At 44.6% G+C, this 18,830-nt stretch overlaps 1 protein-coding gene across 1 annotated transcript in view; it reads left to right on the forward strand.

Moving 5' to 3' along the window:
* Nucleotides 1–14,627, forward strand: part of LOC138674398 (olfactory receptor 5B12-like) — a 29,016-nt gene extending 14,389 nt beyond the window's left edge. The window contains exon 2 of the mRNA XM_069762248.1: nucleotides 13,605–14,627. Within this exon, the coding sequence (XP_069618349.1) occupies nucleotides 13,618–14,559 (942 nt within the window). The 5' untranslated portion in view covers nucleotides 13,605–13,617 and the 3' untranslated portion in view covers nucleotides 14,560–14,627. The remainder of the gene's footprint in view (nucleotides 1–13,604) is intronic.
* The last annotated feature ends 4,203 nt before the right edge of the window (nucleotides 14,628–18,830 follow it).

The raw sequence follows: 18,830 nt of genomic DNA on the forward strand, positions 1-18,830 counted from the left end.
TACCGCTGAAAACGTCATCTTGTCCCGCAAAAAATGAGCCGCCATACAGCATCATCAGCAAAAAAATAAAAAAGTTATAGTCCTGAGAATAAAGCGATGCAAAAATAATTATTTTTTCTATAAAATAGTTTTTATCGTATAAAAGCGCCAAAACATAAAAAAATGATATAAATGAGGTATCGCTGTAATCGTACTGACCCGAAGAATAAAACTGCTTCATCAATTTTACCAAACGCGGAACGGTATAAACGCCTCCCCCAAAAGAAATTCATGAATAGCTGGTTTTTGGTCATTCTGCCTCACAAATATCGGAATAAAAAGCGATCAAAAAATGTCACGTGCCCGAAAATGTTACCAATAAAAACATCAACTCGTCCCGCAAAAACCAAGACCTCACATGACTCTGTGGACCAGAATATAGAAAAATTATAGCTCTCAAAATGTGGTAACGCAAAAAATATTTTTGCAATAAAAAGCGTCTTTCAGTGTGTGACGGCTGCCAATCATAAAAATCCGCTAAAAAACCCGCCATAAAAGTAAATCAAACCCCCCTTCATCACCCCCTTAGTTAGGGAAAAATTAAAAAAATGTATTTATTTCCATTTTCCCATTAGGGCTAGGGTTAGAGTTAGGGCTAGGGTTAGGGCTAGGGTTAGGGCTAGGGTTAGGGCTAGGGTTAGGGCTAGGGCTAGGGCTAGGGTTAGGGTTAGGGTTAGGGCTAGGGTTAGGGCTAGGGTTAGGGCTAGGGTTAGGATTAGGGTTAGGGCTAGGGCTACAGTTTGGGTTGGGGCTAAAGTTACAGTTAGGGTTTAGATTACATTTACGGTTGGGAATAGGGTTGGGATTAGGGTTAGGGGTGTGTCAGGGTTAGAGGTGTGGTTAGGGTTACTGTTGGGATTAGGGTTAGGGATGTGTTTGGATTAGGGTTTCAGTTATAATTGGGGGGTTTCCACTGTTTAGGCACATCAGGGGCTCTCCAAACGCGACATGGCGTCCGATCTCAATTCCAGCCAATTCTGCGTTGAAAAAGTAAAACAGTGCTTCTTCCCTTCCGAGCTCTCCCGTGTGCCCAAACAGGGGTTTACCCCAACATATGGGGTATCAGCGTACTCAGGACAAATAGGACAACAACTTTTGGGGTCCAATTTCTCCTGCTACCCTTGGGAAAATACAAAACTCGGGGCTAAAACATATTTTTTGTGGGAAAAAAAAAGATTTTTTATTTTCACGGCTCTGCGTTATAAACTGTAGTGAAACACTTGGGGGTTCAAAGTTCTCACAACACATCTAGATTAGTTCCCTGGGGGGTCTAGTTTCCAATATGGGGTCACTTGTGGGGGGTTTCTACTGTTTAGGTACATTAGGGGTTCTGCAAACGCAATGTGACGTCTGCAGACCATTCCATCTAAGTCTGCATTCCAAATGGCGCTCCTTCCCTTCCGAGCTCTGCCATACGCTCAAACGTTGGTTTCCCCCAACATACGGGGTATCAGCGTACTCAGGACAAATTGGACAACAACTTTTGGGGTCGAATTTCTCCTCTTACCCTTGGGAAAATACAAAACTGGGGGCTAAAAAATAATTTTGGGGGGAAAGATTTTTTTTTTTAATTTTCACGGCTCTGCGTTACAAACTGTAGTGAAACACTTGGGGGTTCAAAGCTATCACAACACATCTAGATGAGTTCCTTAGGGGGTCTAGTTTCCAAAATGGTGTCACTTGTGGGAGGTTTCTACTGTTTAGGTACATTAGGGGCTCTGCAAATGCAATGTGACACCTGCAGACCATTCCATCTAAGTCCTCATTCCAAATGGAGCTCCTTCCCTTCCGAGCCCTCCCATGCGCCCAAACAGTGGTTCCCCCCCACATATGGGGTATCAGCGCACTCAGGACAAATTGGACAACAACTTTTGGGGTCGAATTTCTCCTCTTACCCTCGGGAAAATACAAAACTGGGGGCTAAAAAATAATTTTGGGGGGAAAGATTTTTTTTTTTAATTTTCACGGCTCTGCGTTACAAACTGTAGTGAAACACTTGGGGGTTCAAAGCTATCACAACACATCTAGATGAGTTCCTTAGGGGGTCTAGTTTCCAAAATGGTGTCACTTGTGGGAGGTTTCTACTGTTTAGGTACATTAGGGGCTCTGCAAATGCAATGTGACACCTGCAGACCATTCCATCTAAGTCCTCATTCCAAATGGAGCTCCTTCCCTTCCGAGCCCTCCCATGCGCCCAAACAGTGGTTCCCCCCCACATATGGGGTATCAGCGCACTCAGGACAAATTGGACAACAAATTGTGGGGTCGAATTTCTCCTTTTACCCTCGGGAAAATACAAAACTGGGGGCTAAAAAATAATTTTTGTGGGAAAAAATTTTTGTTTTATTTTTACGGCTCTCCATTATAAACTTCTGTGAAGCCCTTGGTGGGTCAAAGCGCTCAGCACACATCTAGATAAGTTCCTAAGGGGGTCTACTTTCCAAAATGGTGTCACTTGTGGGGGGTTTCTACTGTTTAGGTACATTAGGGGCTCTGCAAACGCAATGTGACACCTGCAGACCATTCCATCTAAGTCTGCATTCAAATGGCACTCCTTCCCTTCTGAGCCCTCCCATGTGCCCAAACAGTGGTTCCCCCCACATATGGTGTATCATCGCACTCAGGACAAATTGGGCAACAAATTTTGGGGTCCAATTTCTCCTGTTACCCTCAGGAAAATACAAAACTGGGGGCTAAAAAAATAATTTTTGTGGGAAAAAAATTTTGTTTTATTTTTACGGCTCTGCATTATAAACTTCTGTGAAGCACTTGGTGGGTCAAAGTGCTCACCACACCTCTAGATAAGTTCCTTAGGGGGTCTACTTTCCAAAATGGTGTCATTTGTGGGGGGTTTCAATGTTTAGGCACATCAGTGGCTCTTCAAACGCAACATGGCGTCCCATCTCAATTCCTGTCAATTTTGCTTTGAAAAGTCAAACGGCGCTCCTTCCCTTCCGAGCTCTCCCATCCACCCAAACAGTGGTTTACCCCCACATATGGGGTATCCGCGTACTCAGGAAAAATTGTACAACAACTTTTGGGGTCCAATTTCTTCTCTTACCCTTGGGAAAATAAAAAATTGGGGGTAAAAAGATAATTTTTGTGAAAAAATATGATTTTTTATTTTTACGGTTCTACATTATAAACTTCTGTGAAGCACTTGGTGGGTCAAAGTGCTCACCACACCTCTAGATAAGTTCCTTAGGGGGTCTACTTTCCAAAATGGTGTCACTTGTGGGGGGTTTCAATGTTTAGGCACATCAGTGGCTCTTCAAACGCAACATGACGTCCCATCTCAATTCCTGTCAATTTTGCATTGAAAAGTCAAACGGCGCTCCTTCCCTTCCGAGCTCTCCCATCCGCCCAAACAGTGGTTTACCCCCACATATGGGCTATCAGCGTACTCAGGACAAATTGTACAACAACTTTTGGGGTCCAATTTCTTCTCTTACCCTTGGGAAAATAAAAAATTGGGGGCGAAAAGATAATTTTTGTGAAAAAATATGATTTTTTATTTTTACGGTTCTACATTATAAACTTCTGTGAAGCACTTGTTGGGTCAAAGTGCTCACCACACCTCTAGATAAGTTCCTTAGGGGGTCTACTTTCCAAAATGGTGTCACTTGTGGGGGGTTTCAATGTTTAGCCACATCAGGGGCTCTCCAAACGAAACATGGCGTCCCATCTCAATTCCAGTCAATTTTGCATTGAAAAGTCAAATGGCACTCCTTCGCTTCCGAGCTCTGCCATGCGCCCAAACAGTGGTTTACCCCCACATGTGGGGTATTGGCATACTCAGGACAAATTGTACAACAATGTTTGGGGTCCATTTTCTCCTGTTACCCTTGGTAAAATAAAACAAATTGGAGCTGAATTACATTTTTTGTGAAAAAAAGTTAAATGTTCATTTTTATTTAAACATTCAAAAAATTCCTGTGAAGCACCAGAAGGGTTAATAAACTTCTTGAATATGGTTTTGAGCACCTTGAGGGGTGTAGTTTTTAGAATGGTGTCACACTTGGGTATTTTCTATCATATAGACCTCTCAAAATGACTTCAAATTAGATGTGGTCCCTAAGATAAAATGGTGTTGTAGAAATGAGAAATTGCTGGTCAACTTTTAACCCTTATAACTCCCTAACAAAAAAAAATTTTGGTTCCAAAATTGTGCTGATGTAAAGTAGACATGTGGGAAATGTTACTTATTAAGTATTTTGTGTGACATATCTCTGTGATTTAATTGCATAAAAATTCAAAGTTGGAAAATTGCGAAATTTTCATAATTTTCGCCAAATTTCCGTTTTTTTCACAAATAAACGCAGGTACTATCAAATAATTTTTACCATTGTCATGAAGTACAATATGTCACGAGAAAACAATGTCAGAATCACCAGGATCCATTGAAGCGTTCCAGAGTTATAACCTCATAAAGGGACAGTGGTCAGAATTGTAAAAATTGGCCCGGTCATTAACGTGCAAACCACCCTTGGGGGTAAAGGGGTTAATACTTTGTATTTATTTATTTTTTTTATTGAACTGTTCTGTCTGGTGCAATCCCCATTAGGAAATGTGCTCCACGATTGTTAATGCCATCCAGTGCACATCTTGCCACATGTATGCAGTCCTTGAGCAGCCGATCGAGGGTGCATACTGCTGTGCGAGAAGTGAGCACGTTGTGCATTTGGAAACCCAGATTCTGACTCTAAATGTGCAGCTGGCAACACTGAGATCCATAGACAACATGGAGAGGAGTCTTCTGCTCACGGAGCAGACGCTCAATGGGACAGATGAGGGGGGGGATGGTGGGATGGAGCTGCAGGACAATGAAGTAGCAAGCTGGGTGACAGTTAGGAAGTGGGGTAGAGGGAAGAGTGCCAGGGAGGCTAGTCCTGATCTGGAACACCCCAATAAGTTTGCTAAGTTGGCAGATGAGGGGGGTGCCAGTACAGGGGTAGCACTGCTGCAGCCAGGCATGTCCTCTGAAAGCCGGAGGAGTGACTGCTCCAGTAAGGAGGGAAATAGGAGAGCAGGGCAGGCCAGACAGGTGCTGGTAGTGGGCGACTCAATTATTAGGGGAACAGATAGGGCAATCTGTCACAAAGACAGGGATCGTCGAACGGTGTGCTGCCTACCTGGCGCTCGAGTCCGACACATCGCTGATCGGGTGGACAGATTATTGGGAGGGGCTGGTGAGGACCCAGCGGTCATGGTGCACATTGGCACTAATGACAAAGTTAGAGGTAGGTGGAAGGTCCTTAAAGATGATTTCAGGGAATTAGGCTGCAAGCTGAAAGCAAGGACCTCCAACGTGGTATTTTCCGAAATACTGCCGGTACCACGTGCCACGCCAGAGAGGCAACGGGAGATTAGGGAGGTTAATAAGTGGCTCAAGAATTGGTGTAGGAAGGAGGGGTTTGGGTTCCTGCAGAACTGGGCCGACTTCTCAGTTGGCTACAGGCTCTACACTAGGGACGGGCTGCACCTCAATGGGGAAGGTGCAGCTGTGCTGGGGGAGAGAATGGCTAGAAGGTTGGAGGAGTGTTTAAACTAGGAATTGGGGGGGAGGGTATTCATTTTATAGGAGGGGAAGATAGTGCAGACAGAGTCCTGGGCACAAATAAGGAAGTTGGGGGTGGCGGTGGCATGGGGGGTGGGGTCAGAACAGTTAATAATTTAAGAAATAGAAGTACAGAGAGGAACATAAAGTGCATGTATACTAATGCCAGAAGCCTCGCCAACAAAATGGACGAATTAGAACTAATGTTGTTGGAGCATAATTATGACATGGTGGGGATATCTGAAACGTGGCTGGATGAGAGCCATGACTGGGCTGTTAACTTGCAGGGCTATAGCCTGTTCAGAAATGACCGTACAGATAAGCGAGGGGGAGGGGTGTGTCTATATGTAAAATCATCCTTAAAACCCATCCTGCGCGATAATATAGGTGAATTTAATGAAAATGTAGAATCCCTGTGGGTGGAGATAAGGGGAGGGGGAAAAAATAATAAATTACTGATAGGGGTTTGTTATAAATCTCCAAAAATAATGGAAGCAATGGAGAATATCCTCGTAAAGCAAATAGATGAAGCTGCGACTCAAGGAGAAGTCATTATTATGGGGGACTTCAACTACCCTGAAATAGATTGGGGAACAGAAACCTGCAGTTCCAGCAAAGGTAATCGGTTTTTGACAATTATGAGAGACAATTACCTTTCACAACTGGTTCAGGACCCAACAAGAAGGGGGGCACTGCTAGACCTAATATTAACCAACAGGCCAGACCGCATATCAAATATAAGGGTTGGGGGTTACTTGGGAAATAGCGATCACAAAATAATAAGTTTTCATGTATCCTTTAAAAAGATGTGTAGTAGAGGGGTTACAAGGACACTAAACTTCAGGAGGGCAAATTTCCAACGGATGAGAGAGAATCTTGGTGCAATTAACTGGGACGATATCCTGAGACACAAAAATACACAAAGAAAATGGGAGACGTTTATTAGCATCCTGGATAGGACCTGTGCACAGTATATACCGTATGGGAATAAACATATTAGAAATAGGAGGAAACCAATATGGCTAAATAGAGCTGTAAGGGGCGCAATAAGGGACAAAAAGAAAGCATTTAGAGAATTAAAGGAAGTAGGTAGTGAGGAGGCATTAAATAAATACAGAAAATTAAATAAATTCTGTAAAAAGCAAATCAAGGCAGCAAAGATTGAGACAGAGAGACTCATTGCCAGAGAGAGTAAAAATAATCCTAAAATATTCTTTAACTACATAAATAGTAAGAAACTAAAAAATGATAGTGTTGGCCCCCTTAAAAATAGTCTGGGTGAGATGGTGGATGAGGATGAGGAAAAAGCCAATATGCTAAATGACTTTTTTTCATCAGTATTTACACAAGAAAATCCCATGGCAGACAAAATGTCTAGTGATAAAAATTCCCAATTAAATGTCACCTGCTTAACCCAGCAGGAAGTGCGGCGGCGTCTAAAAATCACTAAAATTGACAAATCTCCGGGCCCGGATGGGATACACCCCCGAGTACTGCAGGAATTAAGTACAGTCATTGATAGACCATTATTTTTAATCTTTAAAGACTCCATAATAACAGGGTCTGTGCCACAGGACTGGCGTATAGCAAATGTGGTGCCAATATTCAAAAAGGGAACAAAAACTGAACTCGGAAACTATAGGCCAGTAAGCTTAACCTCTACTGTGGGTAAAATCCTGGAGGGCATTCTAAGGGACGCTATACTGGAGTATCTGAAGAGGAATAACCTCATGACCCAGTATCAGCACGGGTTTACTAGGGACCGTTCATGTCAGACTAATTTGATCAGTTTCTATGAAGAGGTAAGTTCCGGATTGGACCAAGGGAACCCAGTGGATGTAGTGTATATGGACTTTTCAAAAGCTTTTGATACGGTGCCACACAAAAGGTTGATACATAAAATGAGAAAAATGGGGATAGGGGAAAATATGTGCAAGTGGGTTGAGAGCTGGCTCAGGGATAGGAAACAAAGGGTGGTTATTAATGGAGCACACTCGGACTGGGTAGCGGTTAGCAGTGGGGTACCACAGGGGTCAGTATTGGGCCCTCTTCTTTTTAACATATTTATTAATGACCTTGTAGGGGGCATTCAGAGTAGAATTTCAATATTTGCAGATGACACTAAACTCTGCAGGGTAATCAATACAGAGGAGGACAATTTTATATTACAGGATGATTTATGTAAACTAGAAGCTTGGGCGGATAAATGGCAAATGAGCTTTAATGGGGATAAATGTAAGGTCATGCACTTGGGTAGAAGTAATAAGATGTATAATTATGTGCTTAATTCTAAAACTCTGGGCAAAACCGTCAATGAAAAAGACCTGGGTGTATGGGTGGATGACAAACTTAAATTCAGTGGCCAGTGTCAGGCAGCTGCTACAAAGGCAAATAAAATAATGGGATGCATTAAAAGAGGCATAGATGCTCATGAGGAGAATATAATTTTACCTCTATACAAGTCACTAGTTCGACCACACTTAGAATACTGTGCACAGTTCTGGTCTCCGGTGTATAAGAAAGACATAGCTGAACTGGAGCGGGTGCAGAGAAGAGCGACCAAGGTTATTAGAGGACTGGGGGGTCTGCAATACCAAGATAGGTTATTACACTTGGGGCTATTTAGTTTGGAAAAACGAAGACTAAGGGGTGATCTCATTTTAATGTATAAATATATGAGGGGACAGTACAAAGACCTTTCTGATGATCTTTTTAATCATAGACCTGAAACAGGGACAAGGGGGCATCCTCTGCGGTTGGAGGAAAAAAGGTTTAGCATAATAACAGACGCGGATTCTTTACTGTAAGAGCAGTGAGACTATGGAACTCTCTGCCGTGTGATGTTGTAATGAGTGATTCATTACTTAAATTTAAGAGGGGACTGGATACCTTTCTGGAAAAGTATAATGTTACAGGGTATATACACTAGATTCCTTGATAGGGCGTTGATCCAGGGAACTAGTCTGATTGCCGTATGTGGAGTCGGGAAGGAATTTTTTTCCCCAATGTGGAGCTTACTCTTTGCACATGGGGTTTTTTTGCCTTCCTCTGGATCAACATGTTAGGGCATGTTAGGTTAGGCTATGGGTTGAACTAGATGGACATATAGTCTTCCTTCAACCTTAATAACTATGTAACTATGTAACTATGTAACTATGCCCAGAAGAAAAGCGAGGATGAAAACCAAAATTACAAAAGAAAGGTGAAACCAAAGTAGCCGAACTAGCCCGATTATTAAGGGCAAACTCGGCCAACGGCAAGAAAGACACCCAATCATCCTGATCAGCAGACACAAAGCATCTCAAATAGGTCTCCAATGTCTGATTAGTTCGCTCAGTTTGGCCATTAGTCTGAGGATGAAACGCCGAAGAAAAAGACAAATCAATGCCCATTCTAGCACAAAAGGCCCGCCAAAATCTAGAGACAAACTGAGAACCTCTGTCAGACACAATATTCTCCGGAATGCCATGCAAACGAACCACATGCTGGAAAAATAATGGAACCAGATCTGAGGAGGAAGGCAACTTAGGCAAAGGTACCAGATGGACCATTTTAGAGAACTGGTCACAAACAACCCATATAACAGACATCTTCTGGGAAACAGGAAGCTCCGAAATAAAATCCATGGAAATATGCGTCCAGGGCCTCTCAGGGACCGGCAAAGGCAAAAGCAACCTACTAGCGCGGGAACAGCAAGGCTTGACCCGGGCGCAAGTCCCACAGGACTGCACAAAAGCACGCACATCGCGCGACAAGGAAGGCCACCAAAAGGACCTAGCAACCAAATCTCTGGTACCAAAAATCCCAGGATGCCCAGCCAACACTGAACAATGAACCTCAGAAATTACCTTACTTGTCCATCTATCAGGAACAAACAGCTTCCCCACTGGACAGCGGTCAGGCCTATCAGCCTGAAATTCCTGAAGCACCCGCCGCAAATCAGGGGAGATAGCAGAGAGAATCACCCCCTCCTTAAGAATGCCAACCGGCTCAAGGACTCCAGGAGAATCAGGCGAAAAACTCCTAGAGAGGGCATCAGCCTTAACATTCTTAGATCCCGGAAGATACGAGACCACAAAATCAAAACGGGAGAAAAACAGGGACCATCGAGCCTGTCTAGGATTCAGCCGCTTGGCCGACTCGAGGTAAATTAGATTCTTATGATCGGTCAGGACCACAACACGGTGTTTAGCTCCCTCAAGCCAATGTCGCCACTCCTCAAACGCCCACTTCATAGCCAACAACTCCCGATTGCCGACATCATAATTGCGTTCCGCAGGCGAAAACTTTCTGGAAAAAAAAGCACACGGTTTCATCAAAGAACCATCAGACCCCCTCTGAGACAAAACGGCCCCTGCCCCAATCTCAGAAGCGTCGACCTCAACCTGAAAAGGAAGAGAAACATCCGGTTGACGCAACACAGGGGCAGAAGTAAATCGGCGTTTAAGCTCCTGAAAGGCCTCAACAGCCTCAGAGGACCAATTCGTCACATCAGCGCCTTTCTTCGTCAAATCAGTAAGGGGCTTAACCACAGTGGAAAAGTTGGCAATGAAACGGCGATAGAAATTAGCAAAACCCAAAACATTTTGAAGACCCTTCACAGATGTGTGTTGGATCCAGTCATGAATAGCTTGGACCTTAACAGGATCCATTTCTATAGACGAGGGAGAAAAAATAAAACCCAAAAAAGAGACCTTCTGAACTCCGAATAGGCACTTAGACCCCTTCACAAATAAAGCATTATCACGAAGGATCTGGAACACCATCCTGACCTGCTTCACATGAGACTCCCAATCATCGGAAAAAATCAAAATATCATGCAAATATACGAGCATGAATTTATCAAGATAATTGCGGAAAATATAATGCATGAAAGACTGGAACACAGATGGAGCATTAAAGAGCCCAAATGGCATCACAAGGTATTCAAAATGGCCTTTGGGCGTATTAAATGCAGTTTTCCATTCGTCACCCTGTTTAATACGAACAAGATTATATGCCCCTCGGAGGTCAATCTTAGTAAACCAACTAGCCCCCTTAATCTGAGCAAACAAATCAGTAAGCAATGGTCGTATAAGCCCCTTACTGATTTGACGAAGAAAGGCGCTGATGTGACGAATTGGTCCTCTGAGGCTGTTGAGGCCTTTCAGGAGCTTAAACGCCGATTTACTTCTGCCCCTGTGTTGCGTCAACCGGATGTTTCTCTTCCTTTTCAGGTTGAGGTCGACGCTTCTGAGATTGGGGCAGGGGTTCGGTGACCCCTCCTCAAGGGGGGGGTGGGGGTACTGCTGTGAATTCTGCTCTTGGGCTCCCTCCGGTGGTTGTAAGTGGCACTTTTGTGAGTTCTGCTCTTGGGCTCCCTCTTGTGGTTTCTAGTGGTATGGCTGCTCCTTGGAGTTAGCTGTCATCAGCTGCCTCCACTTATCGTCTCTTCTGCTCGGCTATTTAAGTCTGGCTCTTCCTTCAGCCAGTGCCACTTGTAAATGGTTTCTGGTTGGATTCACATCTCTTTGGAGTTCCCTGTTATCCTGACCAGTTCAGCTAAGCTAAGTTTTTGCTTGCCCTTTTCTGTCCATAGATTGTGGACTTATCCATTCTGTGCTTTCTATGTTTGTCCAGCTTATCAGTGTGAATTTTTCTGTCTTGCTGGAAGCTCTGGGAGGCAGATTTGCCCTCCACACCTTTAGTCAGGTGTGGAGATTTTTTGTAAACTCTGCGTGGATTTTTGTAGTGTTTTATACTGACCGCACAGTATTCCATCCTGTCCTATCTATTTAGCTAGACTGGCCTCCTGTGCTCTTCCTGGTTTCATTCTGTGTTTGTCTTTTCCCTCTCCACTCACAGTCATTATTTGTGGGGGGCTAATCTATCCTTTGGGGATTTTCTCTGAGGCAAGATAGCTTTCCTGCTTCTTTCTTTGTGGGTGGTTGGCTCTTGGGCTGTGACGAGATGCCTAGGGAGAGTTAGGAGCATTCCACGGCTGCTTCTGGTGTGTTGTTGAGCTTAGGGACTGCGGTCAGTACAGTTACCACTTCCTTCAGAGCTCGTTCCACGTTGCTCCTAGACCACCGTATCATAACAAGGAGGCCAGTCTAACTAAATAGATAGGACAGGATGGAATACTATGCGGTCAGTATAAAACACTACAAAAATCCACGCAGTTTACAAAAAATCACCACACCTGACTAAAGGTGTGGAGGGCAAATCTGCCTCCCAGAGCTTCCAGCAAGACAGAATAATTCACACTGATAAGCTGGACAAACATAGAAAGCACAGAATGGATAAGTCCACAATCTATGGACAGAAAAGGGCAAGCAAAAACTTAGCTTAGCTGAACTGGTCAGGATAACAGGGAACTCCAAAGAGATGTGAATCCAACCAGGAACCATTTACAAGTGGCACTGGCTGAAGATAGAGCCAGACTTAAATAGCCGAGCAGAAGAGACGATAAGTGGAGGCAGCTGATGACAGCTAACTCCAAGGAGCAGCCATACCACTAGAAACCACAAGAGGGAGCCCAAGAGCAGAACTCACAAAAGTGCCACTTACAACCACCGGAGGGAGCCCAAGAGCGGAATTCACAACATCCTCTGTCTGTGAATCCTGCTCTTTGTAACTCCTGCTCTTTGTGACTCCTGCTCTGTCTGTGACTCCTGATCTGTCTGTGACTCCTGTTATGTCTGTGACTCCTGCTCTGTCTATGACTCCTGTTCTGTCTGTGACTCCTGCTCTGTCTTTGACTCCTGTACTGTCTGTGACTCCTGCTCTGTCTATGACTCCTGTTCTGTCTGCGACTCCTGCTCTGCCTATGACTCCTGCTCTGTCTATGGCTCCTGCTCTGCCTGTGACTCCTGCTCTGTCTATGGCTCCTGCTCTGTCTGTGACTCCTGCTCTTTGTAACTCTTGCTCTTTGTGACTCCTGCTCTGTCTATGACTTCTGCTCTGTCTGTGACTCCTACTCTACCTGTGACTCCTCCTCTGTCTGTGACTCCTGCTCTTTGTAACTCCTGCTCTTTGTGACTCCTGTTATGTCTGTGACTCCTGCTCTGTCTGTGACTCCTGATCTGTCTGTGACTCCTGCTCTGTCTATGACTCCTGTTCTGTGTGTGACTCCTGATCTGTCTGTGACTCCTGCTCTTTCTATGACTCCTGCTCTGCCTGTGACTCCTGCTCTATCTATGACTCCTGTTCTGTCTGTGACTCCTGCTCTTTGTAACTCTTGCTCTTTGTGACTCCTGCTCTGTCTGTGACTCCTGCTCTGTCTGTGACTACTGATCTGTCTGTGACTCCTGCTCTGTCTATGACTCCTGTTCTGTCGGTGACTCCTGCTCTGCCTGTGACTCCTCCTCTGTCTGTGACTCCTGCTCTGCTTGTGACTCCTCCTCTGTCAAGTGCAAGTGCCCTTTGTTTTATGAGCAGTGTATTTCACATACTCATTTATTTAGTCCCTTACCAGACCCTCAAACATTTTCTAACCATAGATCTGAAGCTTACCAGAACCTGACGAGGACTCAAAGCCCTTTGTAAGAAAGGACAACACATCATCCTTGCGAAAATCCCTTGCCTCCATACCAGTTGCTACAAGGCATCTAAAGATTACAATCAGGGTGTCATCCATGTGGTCAAATAACCATGAAAAATCTATAGTATAATGACAGTAAGAGCCATAAATGTGTGATACATGGGGGTTCCATTTTTAGGACTTCAAAACATTTCAAAACCCTTTTAAATTACAATAGCTCAGGTTCCAACTCCTTGGTAGACCTCCATAGAGGACCCCAACCATGCAGGGGCTTGGGTACCTCTATGCTACCACTATACTGGGGTACCAGAGATGGAGCACTCATCCATCAGATTTGATATCCCTTGGATTGGAATCTCTCCATTAAGGACTCCTCAAGAGAGGTACAACAGGAGAGTTTGACCTAGAGAAGGAAGCGCAGCTTTGCTGTAGACGATGATTGGAGGTTTATTGATATTTATAACTTATGTCTGTCTACTCTTACAGAAATCTTAGAAGAATGGAAACTAATAACAGGACCCATGTAGAGGTGTTCTCGTTTGCAGGAATAACTGATGATGTAACTCTGGGCCCAGTTCTTTTCGTGCTCTTCCTCAAGGTCTACTTGGTGTCATTAGTGGGTAACCTTGGCATGGTGGCCCTTGTCCTGAAAACCCCCAAACTTCACACTCCTATGTACTTCTTCTTGAGTCACCTCTCCGTGGTGGACCTTCTCTACTCCACAATAATAACTCCTAAGATGCTTACAGACCTTATCTCTATGAAGAAGACTATCTCATTTACCGGATGCACTCTCCAGTTCTTCTTCTTTGCCGCCATGGCAGCTACTGAGGCTTTTCTTCTCTCCAGCATGTCGTACGACAGATATGCTGCTATCTGCCACCCACTTCATTACATTACCATAATGACAAAAAAGAAATGTTGGTGTCTGGTCGTCATCTCCTTCGTGATTGGCTTCTTGCAGTCATCGGCACAGACCGGTTGTGCATTTAGTCTAGACTTCTGTAGGTCAAACCACATAGCTCACTTCTACTGTGATGTCCCTCCCCTGCTCAAACTGTCCTGCTCCGACACCTTCACCTGTAACATGGTCACCATTTTCATCATCTCCTCCTGTGGCATTGGGTCCTTTTTGAGCATCTTGGTCTCATATACGTTTATAGTTTCTTCAATCCTTCATATGAAATCAGCTGCGAGTAGACAAAAGGCCTTCAGTACTTGTTCTGCTCATCTCACGTCAGTCTCCATCTTGTACGGCTCTGTCTTTTTTGTCTATCTACGATCCCCCACCAGTGACTTTGGTGAGCGGGACAAGGTGGTCTCGGTCTTTTACACTGTGATAATGCCCATGCTGAACCCACTAATCTACAGTATGAGAAACCAGGAGGTGAAGAGTGTCCTCATGGGGACAGCACCAAGAACTCGAAAACTTGTCAATTAGAAGGACTCCTCCTCAGAGGATTCACCTCCCACCATCTTTCATCTTCAACCTCTTACCTCTCCTGTTTGAACTTAAGGATTTAATTGCTGCAGATGGATCCATTTTTATATTAAGGCTATGTGCCCACGTTGCGAATTTGCCTGTGGAATTTTCTGCTCGGATTCTTCCTCTCTTGGCAGAAAATTCAGTTGAAAATCCGTGCGGATTTGATGCGAATTTTCATTCATGCGGATTTGTATGCGTTTTGTAAGCTATATAAAGATATATCATTTAGCACAAAAAAAAAAAAGAATTGTGATGTCATTTCTTTGTCCAACCTCTTCTTTTGCATACACCATGGAATACCATAATATCATTATAACATCACATAACAAATATAAGTGAATATCTATAGATAGAGATAGATATATCTATAGATAAATATCTATAGATATATCTATCATTAGATATATCTATCCATCTATCTATCTACAAAAATAGTAGAGCAGAGCAGCACAAGAAATAAATAGAGACCGGGTGCAAAAAAGCTCCCACAGGTATACACCAAACCTTGAATGCAGGAATCCAAAAGACAGGAGCAGCACATCGTTGTTAGTGAAAAAGGTTCACTTTCTTTGGACCCAAACGTCGCCATCATGCGCTAAATAAAACAGCTTTTTTTTCACTAACAACGGTGTGCTGCTCCTGTTTTTTGGATTCCTATCTATAGATAGAGTTTTTCGCAGGTGTGACTCCAGCCTAACGCAGTATATGGGTTTAATTTTTTTTAAAAAGGGGAAAAAAATGGCGTGGGCTCAATTTTCAAAACCAGAACAGGGAAAGCCAGTGACTGGGGGCCGATGTTTATAGCCTAGCAAGGGGTTAATACCCATGGATCTTCCCAGGCTATGAATATCAGCCCGCAGCTGTATATTTAGCCTTTACTTGCTATTAAAATAGCCCCCCTCTAAAAAATGACTTGGGTTCCCCCTATAATTAATAACCAGAAAAGGCTATGCAGACATCTGCGGGCTGATATTAATAGCCTAGGAAGGGGCCATGGTGATCGCCCTCCCAGCTACAAACATCAGCTCTCAGCTGCCCCAGAAAAGGCGCATCTCTAAGATGCGCCAATTCCGGCACATGGCCCTGCTCTTCCCACTTGCCCTGTAGCGGTGGCAAGTGGGGTAATAATTGTAGGGTTGATGTCACCTTTGTATTGTAAGGTGACATCAAGCCCAAGGTTTAGTAATGGAGAGGTGGCAATAAGATACCTATCCACTACTAATCCTATAGTTGTTACATGTTAAATAAATACACAACCAGAAAAAGTATTTTAATTAAATAAAACACAATACAGTTTCCCATATTTATTATACGCCTAATCCAATCCATGCGACGCCCTCGATCTCTTGCAGTAAAAATAAAATAATAAACCAACACAAATACTCCCTGTTTCAATGTAATCCATTTAATAACGAGTGTCCCACAACGATCTCCCCTGTAGAACAGTGACATCGGGAGATGTGACCGATCTACAGTAGCTCCGGTGATACAGTGACCGGAGATAATACTCCCGCAGTGTAGGTCATAGGAGTTCATGCTCTCACTTTATGGCACTACAGCTGCGTGAGAAAATTCCCACGCAGCGGTGTCTCAAGTGACAGCATGAACTCTGGTGACCTCTAGGCAGCGGAGTGATCCACTGTGGGTGGATACTCCTGTCACTGTATTACCAATGCCGTGTAGAGCGGTCACATCTCCCGATGTGATAGCTATACACAGGAGATCATCGTGGGACAATCATTATGAAATGGATTACATCGGAACAGGGAGTATACTGTTGGTTTATTTTTATTTTTTTTGCAGGCGAACGAGGGCGTTGGGGATTAGCTGTTTGGTGAGTATGTACTGTATGTATATATGTATGTACTGTATGTGTATATGTGTGTACTGTATGTGTATGTGTGTACTGTATGTGTATATGTATGTACTGTATGTGTATATGTGTTTTGTATTTTTTTACTATTCAACACAGTAGCCGGATGATGACACTACTATCCCATCATCGGCTAATGCTGTCACTATTCTATGTGACAGCAGACATAGCCGGATGGGACTAGTAGTCCCATCGGACGATGCCTGCCTACACACAGACACACACACAGCCACGCACACACCCGCAGACACATTATTATTATTTATTTATATAGCACCATTAATTCCATGGTGCTGTACATGAGATGGGGTTACAACTAACAATGACAGACTGATACAGAGGGGCGAGGACCCTGCCCTTGCGGGCTTACATTCTACAGGATTATGGGGAAGGAGACAGTAGGTCGGGGGTTGCAGCAGCTCCGATGGTGTTGAGGTGGTCGTGTGGTCATTACAGGTTGTAAGCTTCTTTGAAGAGATGGGTTTTCAGGTTTCTTTTGAAGGATCCAAATGTGATCGATAACCGGACGTGTTGGGGCACAGAATTCCAGAGGATGGGGAATACTCGAGAGAAGTCTTGGAGGCGATTGAGTGAGAAGCAAATAAGAGTGGAGGAGAGAAGGAGGTCTTGGGAGGACCGGAGATTACGTGAGGGAAGATATTGAGAGATTAGTTTGGAAATATACAGAGGAGAAAGGTTATGGATGGCTTTGTAGGTCAGGATTAGTAGTTCAAACTGGATACGCTGGAAAATTGGGAGCCAGTGAAGGTATTTGCAAAGAGGGGAAGCGGTACTGTAGCGAGGAGAGAGATTAATTAGTTGGGCAGCATTGTTGGCAGCATTGTCCAGACGGACTGGAGGGGTGCGAGAGTGTTAGAAGGCAGGCCACAGAGGAGGATGTTGCAGTAGTCCAGGCTGGAGATGATTAGGGCATGCACAAGCATTTTGGTAGAGTGAGGGTTGAGGAAAGGATGGATTCTGGAAATATTTTTGAGCTGGAGGTGACAGGAGGTGGTGAGAGCTTGGATGTGCGGTTTGAAGGACAGGGCAGAGTCAAGGGTTACTCCGAGGCAGCGGATTTTGGGGACAGGGGAAAGTGTGATTTCATTTATTTTGATAGATAAATCAGGCAGGGAAGATATGCGAGATGGAGGAAAGACAATTAGTTCAGATTTGTCCACATTGAGCTTGAAGAAGCGAGAGGAGAAGAAGGAGGATATGGCTGATAGACACTGTGGGATTCTGGAGAGCAGAGAGGCGACATCTGGGCCAGAGACGTAGATCTGAGTGTCATCAGCATATACCGTAGATGGTACTGGAAGCCATAGGACCTTACGAGTTGTTCCAGGCCGAGTGTATAGATTGAGAAGAGTAGGGGTCCTAGGACAGAGCATTGAGGGACACCAGCAGAGAGGGGACGAGATGAAGAGGTAGTATGGGAGTAGGAAACTCTAAATGTGTGGTTGGTACGGTATGATGAGATCCAAGATGGGGCAAGGTCTTTGACACCAAAGGAAGAGAGGATCTGTAGTAGGAGGCAGTGGTCAACTGTGTCGAAAACAAGGGACAGATCTAGAAGGAGGAGTATAGAGAATTGTCTGTTAGCTTTGGCTGTAAGTAAGTCGTTAGTAATTTTGGTCATAGTCTCAGTGGAATGGCGGGGACGGAAGCCATATTGTAGGTTGTTGAAGAGAGAGTTAAATGCGAAGTGAGAGGAAAGTTCAGCATGGATGTGCTGCTCACGGAGTTTGGAAGCAAATGGGAGCAAAGACATGGGGCGACAGCTGGACACAGCGCTTGGGTCAAGGTAGGGCTGGACTGGCCATCGGGCACATCTGGCAAATGCCAGGAGTGGGCAGCTGCCGCTATCAGCGGCGCCAGGGCAGACTCCTCCCGCCAGCGCTGACTCACCCTCCCCGATCGCCCACCCCACCCCGCATTCAACTATACCGGCGTCTATGACGCTGGTACAGTTGAATGCAATGGAGGAGAGAGCGTCCGCTGTCACTCCCTCTCCCATCATTCCTCAATCTGCCTCACGCTGACACTGCGGGTGAGCAATGACGTCATATCATCGCACACCTGCTTTGTGGCCGGGCAGACTGCAGCCGCTGAGACCGGAGCCGGGCACAGTGCGGGGCACGAGGAGAGTGGTTTTTTTTATATATCAGTGAGTGATAACTGGATTGTGGGGCAATTGGGAGGGCTTCATTACATTCTATGGGGGCTGGCTGCATTACATTCTATGGGGCTGGTTGCATTACCTTCTATTGGGGCTGGCTGCATTACATTGCTGTATTACATTCTATTGGGGGGGGCTTTCTTACATTCTATGGGGGCTGGCTGCATTACA

The sequence above is a fragment of the Ranitomeya imitator genome, chromosome 4, assembly GCF_032444005.1.
Source record: "Ranitomeya imitator isolate aRanImi1 chromosome 4, aRanImi1.pri, whole genome shotgun sequence".
In the NCBI taxonomy this organism is placed as follows: domain Eukaryota; kingdom Metazoa; phylum Chordata; class Amphibia; order Anura; family Dendrobatidae; genus Ranitomeya; species Ranitomeya imitator.